Source organism: Cotesia typhae, unplaced genomic scaffold (genome assembly GCF_013202065.1).
Source record: "Cotesia typhae breed Kobodo isofemale line unplaced genomic scaffold, CoteBio_Ctyphae contig_20, whole genome shotgun sequence".
NCBI lineage: Eukaryota > Metazoa > Arthropoda > Insecta > Hymenoptera > Braconidae > Cotesia > Cotesia typhae.
In genome coordinates, this window is record NW_027423725.1 from 2,676,791 (window position 1) to 2,698,810 (window position 22,020).

The 22,020-nt window shown below is 28.3% G+C and overlaps 2 protein-coding genes across 2 annotated transcripts; one reads left to right on the top strand and one right to left on the bottom strand.

Moving 5' to 3' along the window:
- Nucleotides 1-18,006: 18,006 nt before the first annotated feature.
- On the top strand, nucleotides 18,007-19,667 carry LOC141538272 (uncharacterized). The gene is made up of 4 exons (XM_074259651.1): nucleotides 18,007-18,258; nucleotides 18,340-18,855; nucleotides 19,278-19,549; nucleotides 19,662-19,667. Exons 1-4 carry the CDS (start codon nucleotides 18,186-18,188, stop codon nucleotides 19,665-19,667), a joined length of 867 nt encoding a protein of 288 aa, XP_074115752.1. The 5' UTR covers nucleotides 18,007-18,185.
- A 91-nt stretch (nucleotides 19,668-19,758) lies between these two features.
- Nucleotides 19,759-22,020, bottom strand: LOC141538388 (uncharacterized). The gene is made up of 3 exons (XM_074259820.1): nucleotides 21,570-22,020; nucleotides 21,144-21,472; nucleotides 19,759-20,727 (listed from the first exon to the last, which is right to left on the bottom strand). The coding sequence occupies exons 2-3, from the start codon at nucleotides 21,314-21,316 to the stop codon at nucleotides 19,860-19,862; spliced, it is 1,041 nt and encodes a 346-aa protein (XP_074115921.1). The 5' UTR covers nucleotides 21,317-21,472; nucleotides 21,570-22,020; the 3' UTR covers nucleotides 19,759-19,859.

Here is a 22,020-nt window from a genome sequence, read left to right on the forward strand (position 1 = left end):
GCGGCCGTAGATGTAAGCTGTGAATTACCTTTTTTTTTACTGTAGTTGCGTATCTATAGGATTACTACACATTTTTATTTTATCTAGTCTGTGGCGCTGATATTTCCCCATCGAAAAAAAGTCAGGATCGAAATTTTTGAGATTGCTATAGTTTGTGCTGATAAAATTTAATTATTTCAAGTAGATTAATTATTGTAATTGAATATAACTAATTAATATCAGTAAAATCAATATAATTTACTGTCATAATATAAAATTTAGGAACAAGAAGTACCGCAGAATTGAATAAAATTGTGCAACCTCAAAATACCGTTCTGCTTACAGTAAACACACTCGGTAATCTGGCGCTCCGTTTACAACGGAATTTTTGAAGGGAACTTGGCGCCAGATTACACGGAATCTGTGGATAAGATTAACATAAAAAAAATTGATCTATAATAACCTGAATCACTTACTTATTTAATTGATACTTAAATATTTGATCCCCCGCTCTAAGTGGGAAAACTCTAGCCTGGCTTTCGCTACCTACCGAACATCACACAAGTATTTGCTGACAATAATGAAACCGACAGTTTATTTTTCATGAAAAAACCTATTTTTTTGTTCGTAACAAAAAAATTTTTTAATTTTGTTAAAATAAAAAAAAATATTTTTTTTATTCAATCAAATAATTTATTTACCAAAAAAACAACAAAAAAATTGTTCAGAATTTCACATTGTATTTATAACCTAAGTAATTTTCGATAATTTATAAAAACATTCCATATGAAATTCCAACTCTCTATATCATATTGCTCTAAGATGAATGTTTTCAATTCCCTGTATCGCATTAACAAATATCGAGTTCGATGTTATAAGTATGAAAAATTGAAGAATTTAATAAAAATAATAGGATGAAAAATATTAGATTTTGAAAATAAATAATACATGAATTAAAAAAAACATTTAAGAGACAGCTGTCTTGGCTGAACATTGAACATTGAAGACACGCATCACTTGCGGTACTACGATCGATACCAAGAAAAGTAATATCGCCGTACTATGGAAACAGTCTAGTCATTGGTTCGAAAATTGTTTCCGAAGGTAAATGCTATGAAGAAAAGCCCGGGGCAAGTGTTATTATGCGACACGACATGCTCACCGGATCCCGCTATTTTTTCTTTGCATCTTCATTGTTTTCGTCCTAGTCTCCATCCTTCTTCGTCATTCATGATCTCATTTTAACCTATTAGGATATAAGACACTTTTATCCTCTCTTATTAGTTCATTCCAAGCTTCAAATTACGAAAATCGGCATCAGCAGATCTATAGGACTGTAGAGGAACTGTTTTTTTAATCAAATAAACTAATAGTGGTCAAATTAAATGAATTTGAGCTTACACTCTAATCTAAATTTCAATTGACATTAATAACTTATTATACTTAATTCCATTTAATTGTGATAAACAAAAAACAAAAATAAAAAAAAAAGACCATTCGGCAGCTGTAATGGAAGTAGATTTCTCAAATAAAGAAAATTTATTTTTAATAAAATAATATCAATACTAATAATGTATAAATTAATTCATTAATTAAAAACAAAATTCAATAATAAATTTAAAACTATTCCGAACTAATTTTGTTCAAAAAATTATTTTGTAAAGAAATAGTTTTTCAAATATTTGTCAAACAATTTTGAAGATTATGAGATTTGAATTATCAATGTCCAAATTTTAAATAACTGCTTAGAAACAACAATTTCCAAGTAAGAATTTTTAAACTGAATGAAATTTTAGTTGAAGAAAACAATATTTAGAAATTATTTGTGACATATTTACTGATGACTTACCCGAACATATTAGACAAAAGACTGATCAATATCGGGATTATTGAATCTACATTATGTTTATGCTATGATACAGCCAATAATTCGAAAACGGCTGCAACAGTAAAACTGATTCATTAAACAAACTCTAAAAGGAGTAATATTAAGGCTATTACCACTTCTGAGTAATGAAAATTGAAACTTTATAAAAGAGCTTTATCATGCAATTTACCAAATTTGAATATCTTGTTTAGTTCAGTAATTACACTAAGTTGAGGTGGTAGAAACATCAATTTTTAGTATTTTAAAAATTTCAAAATCCTGTAATTTTCAAACTACTCGCCTGATTAAGCTCATCTTCGAACTTAACTTTGGTTTTTATCGAAAGATAAAGCTTGTTGAGTTTGAGGAGAATCGGTAATGAATTGAAAACGCTATCGCGCTGACAAGCCGCGTTATATCGTATAAATATATATACATTAGGGTGTGCCAAAATGTAATTTCCATTTGTAATTTCCAAATGTAATTTCCAAGAAGAACCTTGTCAAATTGAAATTTTGAATTCTGCTTTTAACAGCAGCTGTGTTTAGGCATTTCTTGAAATATTTCGGGGTAAGAGGATTTATTTGATTTTCACAGAATTTTTAACAGGAGATTCAATTTGGCACTTCCGGCAAAATTTTGAATTTTTAGCGGAAATGCCCAAACTAAGCTTCTGTTAAAAAATTCTATGAAAATCAAATAAATCGTCTCACACCAAAATATCTTAGCAAATGCCCAAATACAGCTCTTGCCAAAAGCGGAACTTAAAATTCTAATTTTAAAAGGTTCTTCATGAAAATTGAATTTTGGCACACCTCAAATATATATATGTATGTATATAATACATACATATATATAAACTTTTGAACGAACTACATTTTCTGACTCAGCTAGACAAACTGAGTCACAAAATGGCTAAATTTTTAAAAAGTTACGCCATAAGGACGGCTGCAGTAATTAGATTTTTATGAAATCTACTAAAAACAGTAATTACTATTGATGTGTGAGAGAATTAATATCAACGATGATAATAATTAAATACATATAAGTTTATATTTTCTATTACCCATCAAATGTTCTACCCCTTTGTCAATTTTTAGAGAATATTTTGCCAAAATTTCTAACTATTAAAATTTTCTCAGTGACATCAACTTTCTATAGAAAATTATTTCTACGAATTCTATTTAAATATTAGCCAACTTTCTTTTCCAAAAATCAAGTGTGTGGAAAATGGATTTATTTTAATTTTTCATATTCCCGCGATCAAACCTCTTTATTACAACAACACAATGTTTTCTTACTGATTTATACATTATGAAGATTAACGAGATGATTGGAATAGGCGCGCAGTAGCCTATCGGATCCGGCTCTTGCTGTCCAAAATGCATTGGACCGGGTTCGAGACCGGCGTACACCAATCAATATTTTCAATATTTAAGTGTGTTATTCTGCTGAGCCCAAAGAAGTTAAAAACGAGTTCCAATCTCAAAAGTTCCCCCCTAGTAAGTTGCTCATGACCTTAGTAGTTTATGCGACTTTAAATAAACAAAAAAAAAAAAAAAAAGATTGGAACAAAGAAAATCTTGTAATGCATGATGAGATCCAACTATTTTTTCTTGAGTGATGAAATCAACTTAATTTTTTATTTAATCCGTTGAGTAAAAATTTTATTTTTTTCATTTCTATTTCTCAACTCATCGGTTCGACTTTAGTGAAAATTGGGGATTTGCGGTTTCCTAGAAACATCCGTGGGTGCAGAATGTGAAAAGAAGACAAAACGAAAGGGTAAATAAATGAGTAGCTGAAACAAAAGGGAAGCTGAGTACAAGACATGCACCCGTATCCAGTTGCTCTTTATTCTCTATCGCTTATTTTCGTTCCAAATAAGCTTTTTCTCAGTAGCTTGTAGCTTCCGCTTCTTTTCCCCCACCTCTCAAACACTTTTCCGTGTTCTACTTATTTTTTTATCCCTTTATCCTGTTCCATGTCCTTTTTATTTTCGCTAGCTCGTTTGTACGTTTTTTGTTTATTTTTCAGCGTACTTGCACTCCTCCGAACGCGGATGTGGTAGATGCCAATGAGCACTCGGCAACCGATAAATTTACTACAAATGAAAAGAAAACATCGCCTGCGGCCTCAAGATATCCAACGTAACTGCCTCCAAAAGTTAAATGCCTATCCTCGTGACCGTCTTTTCGATTATTTATATGTTATTCCGTTTAGTTTATTTATACACTAGTTCCATTCGCCAGAATATTTACCTCCGATAAAATAAAATATTTATCGTCACTGCAAATTTATTTTTTCCCCTGGAGATCCAAAAAAAAAAATGAGCTAACATATCATTCCTCAGAATTTTTTATTTTGTACGTTATACCACTTTGCGTTATGAGATGTGCATTAATCTTGGGCAGTTAAGGTCAAACAATATCCATCATTTCAATCACTGCTGTTCTATTTGCATTGCTCTTGTATTTATATTTTCTTGAAATTTATTTCTTGAAGAAAATTATGAAAAAATTGAATATTTTTTTTTCCAATTTTAAACTCAAAATTTGAGTTTTTTTGAAGAGTGACATTTTTGATTTTTAACATCCCGCTAAGAAAATTGAAAATTTTCAAAAATCAGGAGGTTATTGTTTTCACCGCGTTTTTCGAAAATCGAGTTTTCATCAGATCTTGACGTTTTGAGGTCCTAGGAAGCTTCCCTGACTATTCCCATGATGGTGTCTGTATGTCTGTATGTATGGATGTATGTATGTGTATGTTTGTAAACTTCTCATAACTTTTGAACGGCTTGACCGATTTGATCGCGGTTGGTGTCATTTGAAAGGGCTTGACCAAACTTAAATTTTAACTATAATTTGGACCGATTCCGACCGGTAGATTTTGAGGAATCTAAAAAAAACTACGAAAAAAAATTTTTTCAAATCAAGTTTTTCTTGAATAACTTTAAACGGCTCTATCGATTAATTCTGAAAACTAATCAGCTCTTAACATCGAAAAACCACGTCGATCGCTACCAAGCCGGTCAAAATCAGTTGATTCGTTGGTGAGTTATCGTTGACGAAAGAAATCGAATAAAAGTGTTTTTTTTCGAATTACACCGAAACTTTCGGTCTTTTATCAATTTATGTTTAAAAATGTATTATAGAATTTGAAAAACTGCGTCAAATGCCGCCAATCGCGTGGAAATCGGTTCCTTCATTCAAAAGTTATTGCAGTTTGAAAATTCAAAAAATAGTGTTTTGTTAAACTTCTATCAGATCTTTGAGCTCGGAGAGCTCAAAACTACATGAAAATGATATTTTTGAGCTCTTCGAGTTCAAAAACGTAATAAGCGCAATTTTGAGCGCTTAATTACGAAAGTAGCGGGAAGTTGCAGGGATAGCCTTCAGGGTCAACCGTTTTTCTAATTTTTTTTTTTTTAAGAATACATTATGTTAGCTTCCAAAATTAATTTTTTAAGCTATTATTCATGATGAGATTCAAATATCTTCGATATTTAAACCCACTTTTAAAAATTTTTTTCCTTTTAAATTACAAATTATGTTTTGAAAATCAAATGCGCGCTCTGAAGCATGCTCTAACAAACGTCCCCAGCTTTCAAGGTTTCTCTTTGTCTTAATTTAGTGTAACAATATTTGTGCATGCGGAACATAAATATGGATGCAGTGTAAACAGATTCATAATTTCGACGGAACTTGATTCGATTAGTCTGGTACAATTTTCAGATCATTTAAGAAGTATGTCTCATCCACTGTCAACATAATTCATTCACAGACGTAAATTAATATTTCCTTCGCTACAAATAAAATTATTCGCAGAGTTTAATAACTCTCGCGTGCATATTAAATGAGAAATCTATTTTTGATGAGAATTCCAACCCTTGACAAAGCACGTAGAGACCTGTGTTCCGTGAAAATTACTTCTCTGATATAATATTAATGCAAAGCATCAAGATTGCAACTGAATAAACAAACGTTTAACTATGTAGAAGCTGTTCTTTGAATGTCGGTTAGTGTTGTCGAAATCTATGTACTTCCACACAATGATGCTGTGCTTCAAGTCACCCTTCAATGCTGGAGTGTTGAATAGTCGAGAATGTAATCCTTCAAGTCTACATCATAAAACGACTTTGAGACTTCAATTCATTGGGATTTGCTTTATTTGAGTAACGTATAGATCAACATTTTTTGTTTAAATCACCACCTTTAGCAATTTCTGCACAGAAATAACGAACAACTTGAACTAAGAACAATTTGATTTTCAAAAATTTATTTATGAATAAAAAAATCTCTTTCTTAATTCCAAAAAATTGCTCTTGAATTAACAATATTATAATCTTAAGCAAAAAAAAATTTTTTGGGACAACATAAGACATGTTGTGGTAACAAATGAATATGTTAGCATAAAGATAACAAATCATATGTTATGATAATAAAGTCTAAGATATAATAAGTAATTTATATGTGATTATAACTAAATCTGTTATTTAATGAAGAAAAAATATTTTAGTTGAATGAACAAATCAATTTGTTAAAATAACGATATTATTATGTCAGATAGATAACAAAAATTTTTTGCTGGTTTAGCTACACTACTGGAAAAATTAAGGGATCATAAAAAAATTCCCAATTTAATTTTAAGTTCCTGTGCGATTATTGGTTGCTGAGATATCGATAATCAAAGAGAAAAAGATCCTTTTTCATTTGAAGACCGATATCTCGGCAAGAAGTGGTTGTATCAAGGTGAATAAAAAAAGGAATTGAAGTTAAATGAATAAAGCATCCGATCCTAATAATGGTTGAGCAGAGAAAATTTTTTCCACATCCGTAGACCAAAAAAAAAAAATTTCGAAAATTTTTTTGTTGCTGTCTTTTCTAAGACCACTCAAAAACCCCGAAGGCTACGAAATTTTAAAGTTCTTATCCAAAAACTAGACACTTGGAACTACAATTTCCTTTTTGTTTTTATTTCCTGTACGACCATTTCTCTCGAAGTTACGGCCTGTTGAAAATTGCCCAAAAATTGGGAATTTTTTTTTGATCTCTTAACTTTTCCCAATAGTGTATATTATTTTATTAAAAGAACTAATAATTTTGTTAATTAAATTTGCAAAAAAACATTTTTTTAAGTCAGTAACTAGATTTTTGAGCTTGAAGTTGTATTTTGAACTTGAAGAACTACAAATTTTGCAACAGAAAATTTGTTGAGCATTTTGAACCCGAATATGATAGGAAGATCCAGGAATACCCTGCAGAGTAAACCATTTTAAGGATTTTGTTAAAATAAAAAAAAAAAAAAAAAAAAAAAAAAATTGGAAAATTCAGAAGTGCCCGCCTCACATGTTCATTCTATAGAAAAATACAGATAAATATTTTTTTGGTTACCGAAAAATTCCTACTGAGTAAAGTCCCCCCTTTCCCTTTATACTTTGTTTCCTCAGTTATAACAATACAACTTTTTGTTCTGTATATTTGATCATGTTAATGATCATCATTTCATTAACAATCCTTTTTACCCCGTAGTTGTATTAAAACATAAAATTTCTCAAAAGAGAAATACTAAAAATTAAACTGTTTTCTCAATATTTACGACACGTCTACTTCAATAGTTTTTTTTTTTTGGTTGGATAATAGAAAATATACTGAATTCATTGAATGGTTAGTTTATCAAAGGATCATCAAGCGCTCGACAATCAAAAACCGAAAACTTTGCAGTACTGGCGAGTTTCCAGACCGTAATCAGTTTCCCGGACATATCTACGTCAAAACCCTCACGTCGACGTTTTAGTCTCGTATTTCGGTTACACCAAACTCGTGTTATTCTTGCTAAGTAACAGGATACCGTTCCGTTAGCAAATTTCGAATTACACCTGAAATTCAATCATTCTCAAGTTGTTCTTGCGGTGGATATAGAACTATCTGGGCAATTATAAAGGTGAATGAGATTATAGAAATAGTACACCTTTGTTAAATGAGGCTATTTATATCACAGTCCCATGGAAATTTTGCCATTAAATCTTTTATTCGTTGATATATGCACGGAAAAAAAATAATGTTACTGAAGCCATCTACTCGTAGATTCTTACTGTAGCAAAGTGTATTCCTACGAGAGCACTACTGTAAGGCTACTGGAGCGATCTGTTAGTTGGCTAGAATCGCTAATCAATGTTTTTCTTACAGCGCCCTCTTATCAGACAAAACGATTTAAATATTTAAAATTTTATATTTAATAACAAAAAATTTTATTATTCTATCGATTCAATCTTTTATCAATTATTATTGAAAAATTATACGGATAAATAAAAAAGAATAAGTAATTAAAAATTATAATAAAATAGATTACATATTAAATTAACAAGTTCTTGAGAATACTTATTTATTTTTCATGAACCATTAAAATTGATCTTTTATCTAATTTGTGGGTTGGGCCAGCTGTTTATTGTTCAGAAAAATAACCATTGATGTTTTCTTTTATTGTGGTATGAAGACCGACCGACTTTAACCACTATAATATTATTTATTTAAATAAAACTCTGATAGAACCCAGTTTTTTCATATTTAAGGAAGGGGAAGGGGCAGGCAGAAGATCATAAAAAAAAAGCCTAATAATTACGTCGGATATTGAATCGTTAAAATTGATTCAATAATAATAATCTGGAAGATTGAATATCCAAGCGTACGCAAAATCAATTGTAGTAAAATCCGTATTCCGTAGTAATAAAAATCTCTATTCGAACAGCATTTCACTTCATTACTATTATTATTTCATAATACTCGACAGCAGTTTTATTAAGAGTGAAAGCGAAATATTAACAGTTTATTAAAAAAAAAAAAAAATACTGTTATGTCCAAGATTAGACTTATTGAAATATAATTTTGGTCCAAGTCTTGCGACCTATAGACCGGGATCGTGAGATTGTGTTTGGAATGTAATAATGTTAGATGGGTGTTTTACTTTTGTGTTGAATTTATTTTAACTATAGATTTACAAATTCTAAATTGAAAGTCTGAATATAAAGGTAACTTAATTTGTTAAATGTTATAACTTACAATAAACCGATGATCCCTGTTGAGTTGATCCTTGATTGGATCCTGCTGTATGTTTTATCAGGATACGGGATGTTCACTTGTCTCAAACTACCGAAGTCGTTATTTTTGTGTTGTTTCACGTTTTCCACGATATGAGGAGAAACAAAGTGTGCGGACACTTGAATGAAATCAGGAAAAAATGTATTGACTCAAATTGAAAGTGAACGGTTATTCTCAGTTACACGTTTTCCTACTGTATGTAGAGAAAACTAAGTATGCGGATACTTGAATCCGAACAAAAACAGTTTCACTGTAAAAAAATTGCGCCAAGTCCACGTTCATAAAACTCATCTCAATAACGTTTGCACTTTACAAAAAAAAATAAGACTCAATATAATAATTGTCATTCTCTACAAAAAAAAGTGAAATACAAAAAAATACCAAGAAACTGTCATAATGTTAAAAAAATTGAAAGAAAATTTGTTGAAAATTTAAAAATTAAAAAAAAAAAAATTTTTTTATCGTACTTGGCGCGCGTCATTGAGTACCCCAAATTTTTTTCGGAAGAATTTGAACCCGAGAAAAAACGATTTTGCTCGAATTTATGTATTTATGTATAGTTATACATATTCGGGCTGATCAGCTCTAATTACATAATATATGATTTCATACATTCTTATACTTATAAATTTACATTAGTCAAGCATACTCAACTCATTAAAAACACTGCTTACTCGATTAATTATCAGTTTCAGTGAAAAAATCCGTTTTTAAATTTTTTTTTAATTTTTAGTGGACATAACTATCAATATGGTGGTGTGGTGAAACCATCTGAAATTATATAAAATTTTTGGATTCAATTTTTTTCAGCTCTGTCATTAAGCTTCAGTGAAGAAATTTGATATTGCTTAGTTTAATTGTAATTAACACATTTTGATTGGCAATCACACCGCATTTTCTCAATTTAGTCGGCCATATGTTTTCTTTTCTAGAGCACTCAATTGTATTTACTTTGAAGTAGTTTTCATAACCAAACACGAGAGGGCGTTTTAGTAAAATCATAAATGATGTCTGGAAGATTAAAAAATTTCAAATAACATATGTATGACATGTCGATTTTACCTAAATTTTGTAAAACTTATTATTAAATAATAATAGTTGATTAATTAAATTCATGCATTTTATAGGTTGACTTAATTATAAATTTTTAATCATTCAAAGGATGTTTATTCATCCTGAAAAAATTTGGGGTACTCAATGACGCGCGCCAAGTACGATAAAAAAATTTTTTTAATTTTTAAATTTTCAACAAATTTTCTTTCAATTTTTTTACATTATGACAGTTTCTTGGTATTTTTTGTATTTCACTTTTTTTTGTAGAGAATGACAGTTATTATATTGAGTCTTATTTTTTTGTAAAGTGCAAACGTCATTGAGATGAGTTTTATGAACGTGGACTTGGCGCAATTTTTTTACAGTGAAACTGTTTTTGTTCGGATTTCACATCTTTTTGTAAAGAATGAAAATTTTTGAAACGAGTCTTATTTTTTTGTAAAGTGTTAATGTTATTGAGATGAGTTTTATGAACGTGGACTTGGCGCAATTTTTTACAGTGAAACTGTTTTTATTCGGATTTATTAATAACAACAATCATTTTAGTAATAATAATGATAATGATAAACATTATTATTGCTTTCATTTTTAATATCAATTTATTATTACCGATATTAATACTTTCAGTATTATAATTACTATTATTGTTATTTTTATTATGGTTACCAATATTATTTATTGTTATTATGATATTGTTGTTAGTAAATGACGCAATATATCAAACGCATAGTCATGTTTCGTATTATCAAGAGATTAAGATTATTTGAAACCCGCTCAATTGGATGACAGTGCCACCTACAGGCAATAACCATAAGATCACAGAATGTTCACACTTTTTAATGAGAATTCCCCAGACACTGAACATCTGGTTTATCCGAAGAAAGTATAACTCATACAATGTTTGTGTGTTTAAACTGGTTAACAAATAAAATTTAATTAAAAAATATGTTTCAAACATAAACATGGAAGGTTGTATGATAATTTGTTCTATAAAATTTTTTGTTTCATAGGATACTTTTACATTTTTAATTTCAAACGTAAACTTTTCCCGCGCAATATTAAAAATTCATAAATAAATGAATTTTTTCAGGCAAAGCTATAATCATATGAAAAGTCGTTCGTTCTTTGATTTTACAGCTCAAATTCTGATAAAAAAAATTAAAGTTTTCTTTTCTCATATTAGCTAGTGGTATTAAAAAATTTAAACTGACTAATCCGCGAAAACGCCTCCGGTTTAAATCGATAACTTAAATTATCGATGAAAATTATACATTTCTTATATATACAAAGAGAATTTTGACATTTTCTTAATAAGAAAAAATTTTAATTTAGATTTAATACTGCAATACACATTAATTCAATGAAAATAACAAACAATTGTTTTAGTAATAATAATGATAATGATAAATATTATTATTGCTGTCATTTTTAACATCAATTTATTATTACCGATATTATTACTTTTAGTATTATAATTAGTATTATTGTTAAAAAGTGTTCCTATGCAGAGATATCTGAATAAAAAATTATAATAGGGACAAAATTTAAGCAGTTATATTCAACGCTGTCTGTACCGAAATAATTCTGATTCATAGAACTAAACAATTTTTTCATATTTTTTCAATTAATTAATATTAGGAAAAAAAGGTATGAACTACTGTTATAATAGAAATTTAAGAAAAAGAAAGAACGTAGAATTTAAAATAAAATTTGCAACCTCAGAAAAACGTCATGCTTAGAGTAAACACAGTCGGTAGTCTGACGCTCCGTTTACAACGAAATTTTTGAACGGAACTTGGTGCCGGATTCTACCGAATCTGTGGATTATTTTTTTTTTATTTAGTATTATAATTTTAAAAATTTTTGTTTTGTTGTTTGTGCTCATTTACTTAAGTATTTTTTTTAACTTTAAAAGAAGTTAGTAGTAGTTATTTTATTTAATTTCTTGTTAAGTTTAAGATAAGTTAATATATTTTAAGCATTAAATGTCATATATACATAGAAAAGAAAATTTCTTGAACTAAGAAAATTGTAAGGAAGACCGAAGTTATTTTGGAGCAAGAAGGAATTTTCTTGGCTTAAAAAAAATTAACTTCATTCAAGAAATTTTCAATCTTCCTTAAGATTTTTTTGATTTAAGAAAATTTACGCTTGACTTAAGACTTTCTTTCGGTGTACCTCAAGTTTTCAATTTACTTCTTTTGTAAGAAAAATACGTAAGCACTTTTAGAATTCGCAGGCCATCTTACTGATTGCACAGTCTCATCATCTATTTGGATCCATGATAAATTATGTTTAATCATCGCAACATGATGATTTTCAGAATTACCATCTTTTGAAGAGTTAAATATAGCACTTACAACAGCATAGTTTGCAATACATAATGATATTTTTACTTTGGGTTCCGATTTTATAAACCCTTTTTTCCTATTTATTAATTTATTTTTTCCTTTGATGGACACATGTAATTTCACAACTAATATCTGTTGCAAGGAATTTAATGAAATTTTTGTTAGCGTTTCTTTGACTTCTTTACAATTTTCACAAAATTTGAAATTAGTAAACCAATATCCAAATGATGAATCAATTAATTCTTGTAGTTCAAATGTTTTTTTCTCATCATATATTGAAACATGTAATACATTTTCCCTTTAGTATACTGTAAGAATTAGAATAATTGCATGTTTTGCATCGATCATTAATTTCTAATTTAAATTGTACTAAATTTCTAATATCACAATTATCATCACAAATGTTAAGAAATACTGATACAGGATCGTTATTTGTCATAGAATAAGGCTGCTCTATTAATGACTCTTTAATGTCACTGGACTTTAAAAGTAATTCGCGATTATTATATTTGCTAAATAAATTACTAAGTTTATTGTTGACAGATTGATTCTTTAGGCCATGATTGATTAATAATGTTCTAATTATTGTATTATTAAACATACATTGAATAATTGAATTAAGACCATCGGAAACGTTATCACAGTTTTCGATACCTCGACAATCTAATAAACTAAGAGAAGCTTTTTTCGCATTTTTGGGTTCAATTTGAATAGAATGTTCTTCAACTGCCCAAATCATGTCCCATACTTTTTGCCAACGTGTATTAGGAATTGGTATGGTAGGTAAATCAGACCTATAAATTTTTCTTAAGCGATTATATTCTTTAATTGCTGAAGAGCTTGCTTTAACGGAATGAGGATCAAAATTGATTAAATGTAGTCCACGTAACTCTGTTACACGAGATAGGGCTACATAAATTTGACCAACATTAAAAATGGTGTTCCCTGCTTCAATGATGGCATTTTTTAAACTTAAACCTTGACTCTTATCAATAGTTACTGCATAACTCAAGCATAATGGAAATTGTTCTCTTACAACGAAAGCTCTTTCAAATAATTGAAATTTTACTTTAATACCATTTTAAAAATCAGCTCCTAAATTATCATTTATTATTATTATGATATTGTTGCTAGTAAATAAGACAATGCATCAAACGCATAATTACAATACGAATTATCTAAAAATTATGATTATTTGAAACCCGCTCAATCGAATAACAATGCCACCTACAGGAAATGACCAAAAGATCATAGAATGTACACACTGCTTAATGAGAATTCTCGAGACCCTGAACAGCTGGTATATCCGAAGAAAGTAAAACTCAAACAATGTTTAGCGTATTATCTATTTGGTCTGGTTAATAAATTAAATTAAATTAGAACAATATGTTTAACAACATACACATAGAAGGTTGTTGGATAGTTTAGTTAGTAGTTTACTCTGTAAATTTTTTTGTATTCATAAGAAATTTTTTTACATTCTTAATTTAAAGTTTGTACTTTTCCCACGGATATGAAATGTTCATAAAATTATTATAAAAATAAATTAAACATTTATTTTCCGTAATGAAACTAGTAGCATCGATAAAATTTCATGAAAATTAGTCGCGTATATCTTTTGGATGAGATTGATAGACTTGAATTATCAATCATAATATTTATATTTTATAAAATCGTAGGAAAAATTTTTTATATTTTTTGTAATTTAGGAAATTGTGAATTTGGATTTAATACCACAATCCTTAATAATTTAATAAAATAATTGTATTGTTCAATATTATGAATGCAATTATTTTTAACATCAATCTATTGTTATCATTATCATAACTATCAGTATTATCTTCATTTTTATTGTTATTATTAGCATGATTATTTTTATTACATATTATTATTATCATAATTATGTTGTTAGTAAATAATACGATTCATCAAACTCAATGAATGTAAGCATTATGTACAGAATATTGTCGTTTTGAATGTCCGCGCAGTTCGGTCGCAGTATAGCAGTGCCACCTATATCTGTAAAACACTCGACCAGAATTACTTAGGCAATGATCAGCTGACTATTACATAGAAACTAAACCCAAACAATGTGAGCTCTTGTAGATATTGACTCTAGTTAATAAATAATACTTAATTTAAAAAAAAGTTAATTTAAAAAAATTCATATGTAAAGTTGATAGATAGTAAGTTCTAGAGATTTTATTTAAAAAAAAAAATTTTAACATTTTATGTGATTGAAAAAATTTTCAATTCAAATTATGTACTTTTACCGCGGAAAATTAGTGCACAAACAATTGTAACAATAAAATCACGTTAAACTTTTATTTCTCGTAGAGTAACTAATAAGCATTAATAAAATTCCATCAAGTATATTCTTTGGTTTAGATTGATAGACAAATTATCAATCATAATATTTATATTTTATAAAATCGTAAAATAAATTTCCATGGTTTTTATAATATTGGTGATGATTGTTACTATTTCTTTTATTTTCGATTTCGAACTTTCTAACTACAGTTTGTGTTAGAGTAACATTGACGAGCCCTAGTGAGCATCGACGCAAGCTCATAACTTTTTTTTTTAACTGTAGTCTCCCATCTAGTGGAGAGTTACCATACATTCTCGAATTATTTAGTCTGTGGCATGTCACTTTCTCCATAAGAAAAAAGTCAAAATCTAAAAATCTGGGTCGCTATAGTTTGTGCTAGAGAATTTAATTAATTTTAAATAGAATTTATTATTTTCAATGACCATTATCAATTAATATTGATAATATAACATATAATGTATAATTATAGAGTAATATTGGAGAAAAAAAAGTTCTGTAGAATTAATAAAATTTTACAACCTAAAAATATCGTTCTGCTTACGGTAAACACATTCGGTAGTCTGGCGCTCCGTTTACAACGGAATTTTTGAACGGAACTTGGCGCCAGATTCTACCGAATCTGTAGATGTACGGCCCTGGTTTAACCAATGTAGCGGCTGTTGAGTAAATGATTTGACAACGTAGGTAGTGACATCTGAAAGCGACTAAAAATAACACACTGATTTTTAAGTGTAGTCCAAAAATATGAAACATTGGGAATTAGGTTTCTAGTTAAGAAGTGTTTCTATGCAGATATTTTTGAATAAAAAAATTAAATTTAAACAGTTATATTCAACGTTGTCTGAACCGATATAATTCTGATTTATAAAATAAAATCATTTTTTCATAACAAAATTTTTCCCTAGCACTTTTGCTATTAAAAAATGAAAAGTTGAATTTAAGTTTTTAAATTTTATATTTTTGTAATAAAAAGATAATTTCTTATTTTTGATTTTTTATTTCTGTGATAAGAAGAATACTTACCATCCACAATAAAATATAAACTTATTTCACGAAATGATATCAGTATGAAATGAAGAATAGTTTATATTGATGAACTAAATTGTCAATTGAAAGCTTTTAATTTCAGATAAATTTTAAAAAAATTTTTTTAATTTTCAGTAATTTAGATTTTTAACATTTTCAGTAATTTAGGTAATTGTAAATTTAATTTAAATTTAATAATTCAATGCTAAATAATGTAAAAAATAATAATAATAACAATACCAATAATGATAAACATACTTGTTACTATTATTTTTATCATCAATTTATTTTTACCATTATAATTATTTTCAGTATTATATTTATAGTTGTTATTAATATTGTCATTATTATAATTATTATTATTTTTATTATTATTTATCGTTATTATCATATTAATGTTAGTAAATAACACTATTCGCCAAACTCATAATTAATGGAAGTATTATGTAAAGAATGTCGTCGTTTAAAATTTCCGCTCAATTCGGTTGAAGTGCTACCTATCGGAAACGATCACTAAGATATCGTAACATCTGTACATCGCTCGAACAGAATTACTTCGACCTTAATCAGCTGACTTACTTTCACGAAGAATGCAAACACAAACAATTTTAGCTCTTTTAGGTATTGATACTAATTAATGTATAAAACGTAATTAGAAGAAAAAAATACATATGAAAAGTTGTTTGGTAGTTGATTTTAGAGATTTTATATTCAAAAGAAATTTTAACATTTTTTGTAATGAAAAAATTTCTAATTCTAAACATGGCCTTTTTCCGCAGAAATTAAATAACAATAAAATTATATAGATATAGATAAATTACAGTTTTATTTTTCGTACAGTATCAAGTAGAATTAATGAAATTTTATATAAAAAAGCCGCGTATACTCTTTGGAATATTAATAAACTTAATTATCAATTGAAAGCTGTTAAATTCAGATACATTTTTAAAAAATTTTTAACATTTTTAGTAATTAAGATAATTGTAAATTTAAATTTAACATTTCAATGCTCAATAATTTGATAATAATAATAATAATAATAATAATAATAATAATAATAATAATAATAATAATAATAATAATAATAATAATAAAAATTTTATTACTATTATTTTCATCATCAATTTATTGTTACTATTGTGATTAATTCAAGTTTTATCTTTATTGTTATTGTTAGTATTGTCGTTATTATCATTAATATTGTTATTATTACTATTATTGTTGTTATTCACGATAAATAATAACACAAATTATCGTATTTAATAAACAAATAATAATCATTATCTTTTTCTAGTAAAGTATTCATTCGACTTCTCGCTCAATTCAAATAATCAATCTATTTAAATTTTCGTGTAAAGTGGTGGTACTGTTGATTCGGTCACGCCTCTGACGGCAGACCCGCAACTTAAAACGCCTCGACGCCACCACACGCTGAGAACTGTGACCAACAAACCTAATTCTTATCTACAGTTTATGTAAAAGTTATTCTGACGCACCCTGGCGAATATGAACACAGGCAGTGAATATCTGGTTTTCACTGTATTATCCCATCTATCATGAGATTAACATGCATTCTGATATTATTTATTCTCTGGCCATCCGCTTTTTACATGAAAAAAAAGTTAAAATCTAAAAATCTGGGTCGCTATAGTTTGTGCTGATTATTTTTAATAATTTTAAACAGAAATCATCAAGATAATAAAAAGTCATCAATTAATACGTGTAAAAAAGAGCATATACTACTATTACAAAACATCATATAAATAAGAAATCGAAATAAATTTAAAAAAAAATTTGCAACCTCAAAATACCGTTCTGCTTACGGTAAATACACACTCGGTAGTCTGGTTTGAGATTGAGAACGGAACTTGGCGCCAAACTCTACCGAGTTTGTTGATGTAACTATTAAAATTTAACACTTGAAAATGGTATCGATTGACCAAAGTTTAAAACAAGTAACTGATAACTAACTGTTGAGAGAGTTGAACTAGGACTGAACTCGTACTGGAGATTAGAAAAAAAGTAACGAACTCTTAGTTATATGTGTTCTCTAATTAAGGCTCCACCTATTGGGAAACTGAGGATTTAAATACGCCGTCTGGTGGTTTAAATTCAAACTAGCGATTGTAGGATAGAATCATATGTTTACCACTATGTCAGTATCAAGACATTAGCAAAATACGGTGTAATTTTCATTTAAACAAAAAATAACCAATACAAAAAGTGAATTTCGTTATCACACATTTATAAAAAATTATTATACATACATCGATATATTTTTAAAAATGGAGTTTTCTCCTCATAAAAATAAAAGTCATGTGTACTGCTGTGTTTATGGCTGTCAAAGTCATGCATTTAAGCATGAGACAGTTCGTTTTCATTCTTTTCCAAAAAAAAAAGATAGTTTAGTGAAAATTGTAAATAATTTCAATCAAGAAGAGCTAGTCGATAGACATGATGTTTGGGTGAAAGTTTTAAGAATGGGGAAAAAAATATCAACCTCCATGCGAGTGTGTTCACGACATTTTACTCAAGATGATTACATTCCTTCTTGTAAGTATATCAAATAAATAAATATTTCAATTATCTTCAATTTTTATACGATCAAAGATTATATTTTTTCTGATTTTTCAGTAAGCCAACAGCATTATCTGAAGAAAACAGCTGTCCCTTCAGTTAATCTACCGAAAAGCTCTGTTGACTCCTCAAAGAAATCTAATCATGTTCTATCGGCTCTACGAGAGCAAAGAAAAATTAAAAGATCATCTTTAAAAAATGAAAGTACTACTTATAATATTCAGCAACAAACTTTAGAGGAACCTAGTGATTTTAATACTGCTAATAATTTTCAAGATTTTGTGGTTTTGGATGATCAGATTGATCAGAGACTGCTTGTAGAAAATCAAACAAAAAATTATGAAAAATTTAATCTACAAACTGATCAAGATTTTGGTACTGAAGAGGCCCTAGTCTACAAACTAAAAGACTCTAATCTACAAACTGATAAAGATTCTGGAACTGAAGAGATGTCAAGTGTCAAAAGTAATCTTGGAATGTCTATAAAACAATTTAAAGACGTTGCAACACAAGTGAAAACTGATAATTTCATTCCAAAATTTTCTGACTTTATTTCCAACGACAGCGAACTAAGTACGTTAACTGGGATTCCTAATTTTGGTTTATTAAACACAATTAAAAAATTAGTCAATAAAAAAAAACCGGCAATGTCGCATTCTAATACTAAAATGGATATGTTAGACATAATCATCATGACTTTTATGAAACTGAAGCAGAATATGTCATATGCACTTCTAGCCTTTTTTTTTTTTAAGTCTTATACTCCAGAAACTTGTAAAGATAAAATTTTGCAAATGATTGACCTCTTATATATTTGTTTAAGGCCAGCAATACAATGGCCCAATAAAAATAATATTCTTAAAAATATTCCTCTCGATTTTTAGGATTCGAAAATGTTCGTGCAGTAATTGATTGCACTGAAATTTCGATTCAAAGACCAAAACATCTGTGTTGCCAAATTATGACTTATTCTCAATATAAAAGTTGTTACACAGTCAAGTTTATGACTGCTGTCACACCTGCTGGTTTGATTTCCTTTATTAGTAAGCCTTTTGGTGGGCGAGCTTCTGATAATGCTGTCTTTGAACAGAGTGAAATCATTAAAAAATTCGATCAGGGAGATGATGTCATGACTGATCGAGGCTTCACTGTCGATGAACTCTGCAAGAAAAATGATGTGAAATTAATTTCACCACCTTTTCTAAAAGATCGAAAACAATTTTCTAAATTGGAAGCAATGAATGGAAGACGAATTGCCAAAGCTCGTGTACACGTCGAACGCAGTAACCAACGAATTAAAACTTTTGAAATCTTATCATCAAAAATGCCGATTCGTCTTGTTCATAAAGTTGAAAAAATTTTTACAATTATTTGTGCAGTTGTAAACTTAAGTCAGCCTATCTTAAAAGATGAAAAATTTGTTCAGGATCAAAATAATATTGCTACGGATTAAAATAATGTTATTACTGATTAAGATAATTTATAAAAATATTTTATTACATTGTTAAGTTATTTTTTCAAAAGAACGTACAAATTAAAATTAAAAATAAAACTTATAAGTAACAATTACAGTATTTTTATTGTTTTTTTTGTTTTTCACTCTCCTCTTTTTGTTTTATACATATATTGTGTATCATTTTCTTAAAATATACTTTCTTTAAAGTTATTAATAAATGTTTGGTGAATTTTTCATTAAAACTAACAGGTATTATTTTTATATTTTTGTCAAAAGATGAATATATTATAAAATCTGTAGAAGATAAATTAAGTATTGCCATACTTATTTGAATTTGAGCGTAATACATATGCTTTGATTTCAAAGTTACTTCACCATGTTCTTCAGTTAACCATTTAATCGATTTAACAGTATCTTCAATACCTTTACGTTTACCCTCTTTTGGACACTTAATTTCAATAAGTTTAAATGGTTTATTATTCTCAAATACAATACCATCTGGAGAACAGCCTAACCAAGGATTCAATTCAGAAATAACTAGACCACATTGAACTACTTCCATAGACATTAAATTTTCATAAATTTCACGAGCATAAGTTTCCTGTTCTAAGCCATATTTTGTATCGTCATTACTAAATGAAGAACCGTAAAAGTAATCATTTGATTTTTTTTTCCAGTCTGGATTTTTATTAGAAAAATACGTGAATAATGAGTAAGCTCTACTAGCTGTTATTCTATTTTCTCGTTCAGCAAGCCATACAGAATAAAATTCAGTACTTTTTAAACAAATTGTAGAAGCATCCATTGATAGACGGCTAAAAGTTTCAACACAGCAATTTTGTATGTGACCAATTTTAAAATTTTTCAAAACAGAAAGTAATTCCGATGACTTTTGGCAATCGATAATTTTCTGTAGTTTTTCAGGAGATAAAACTAAACTATTATTATTATTATTATTAATTTCTTTAATAGCTTCATGTCTTCCACATCTGCATGTATTAAAAAAAAAAAAAAAAAAAAAAAAAAAAACATAATTAATTAGTAAAAGTATTATTACTTAAAATCATTTTCCAAAATTCGAATAAATTAACTTTAAAAGAATTCATTTCGGTGTAAATTGATGATGTAAACTATTTACAAAAAAAAAAAAAAATTTCGGAGTCAAATATCAAATTGATCATCTAAACTCTTTACAAAAAAATTCGGAGTCAAATATCAAATTGATGATGTAAACTATTTACAAAAAAATCATTTCGGAGTCGAATATAAAATTGATGATGTAAACTATTTACAAAAAAAAATCATTTCAGAGTCGAATATAAAATTGATGATGTAAACTATTTACAAAAAAAAAAATTTCAATAAAAAAAATCCATTGAAATAAATTAAAATAAAAATTATTTACAAATGTTTTGCTAACGCTGATGAAGGATTTTCTTCCACCATTATTTTTAAAAATTCTTCATATTCTGCTTCATCTAATTCAGTTAAACCCATGTTTGAACATACTGAAGGATCAGTAGCAGCTTCTTGAAATGACGTATTTGCCTTAGAGTGATCTGACTTAGATTTCTTCATTTTAACTTTATCTTCATCTTTTTTTGTTTTCCTTCAAAACATTTGTGTTCAAATAGAGGCTTCGCCTCATATTTTTCAAGAGCTGATTTATAAGGTGCATTCCAGGCACATTTCTTATCTGTACACGTAATATCTTTGAAATCTTCTAAGTTATTTCTGTAAGTACAAAATAATAAAGTCAATTATTTTTATAATTATTTAATAATTTTAGAGTTTATTGATCAACAAGACAGAAATATAAATTCATAATTACCGGTTACAAAATAAAAGGACTGCCACAATATGTTTGCAGGTACTTCCCAATCCAGCCTTGCAAGAGCATTCCATACCAATTATTTTTCCGTTCTTTGAGATTTGACCATTTATTTCATGAGGTTCATTTCTTAAACCAGCTGTTTGTAAACAAAAACCAAGGATATGATAAACATCACTGTCATCACTATGATTCACTTTCCCACAATTCAATAAATGACCACGATCAATAATATTTTCTCCACCAGTAAAATTCCTACTAGCAGGTGTAGCTGAAGCAAATTTACAAATTTCTTGTAAACTTACACGCATTTTTAATTGAATTTTGGTCACACGTAATTTTTAATTTAATTTTTTATCCGGTTTACACGTTTATTTGCATGCATCAGCTGTCTCTAGAATCCTACAATCGCTAGTTCATTTTTTAGCCACCAGGCGACCAAAAATTAAGC

Excerpts from the sequence above, each read along its gene's own strand:
- LOC141538272 (XM_074259651.1), top strand. The coding sequence starts at position 18,186 with ATGGGGAAAAAAATATCAACCTCCATGCGAGTGTGTTCACGACATTTT. Across the intron at positions 18,259-18,339 it reads AGATGATTACATTCCTTCTT|TAAGCCAACAGCATTATCTG; the intron begins GTAAGTATATCA and ends CTGATTTTTCAG. Across the intron at positions 18,856-19,277 it reads TTCCAACGACAGCGAACTAA|TCAAGTTTATGACTGCTGTC; the intron begins GTACGTTAACTG and ends GTTGTTACACAG.
- LOC141538388 (XM_074259820.1), bottom strand. The coding sequence starts at position 21,316 with ATGAAGAAATCTAAGTCAGATCACTCTAAGGCAAATACGTCATTTCAA. Across the intron at positions 20,728-21,143 it reads TCAGCGTTAGCAAAACATTT|ATGTGGAAGACATGAAGCTA; the intron begins GTAAATAATTTT and ends TAATACATGCAG.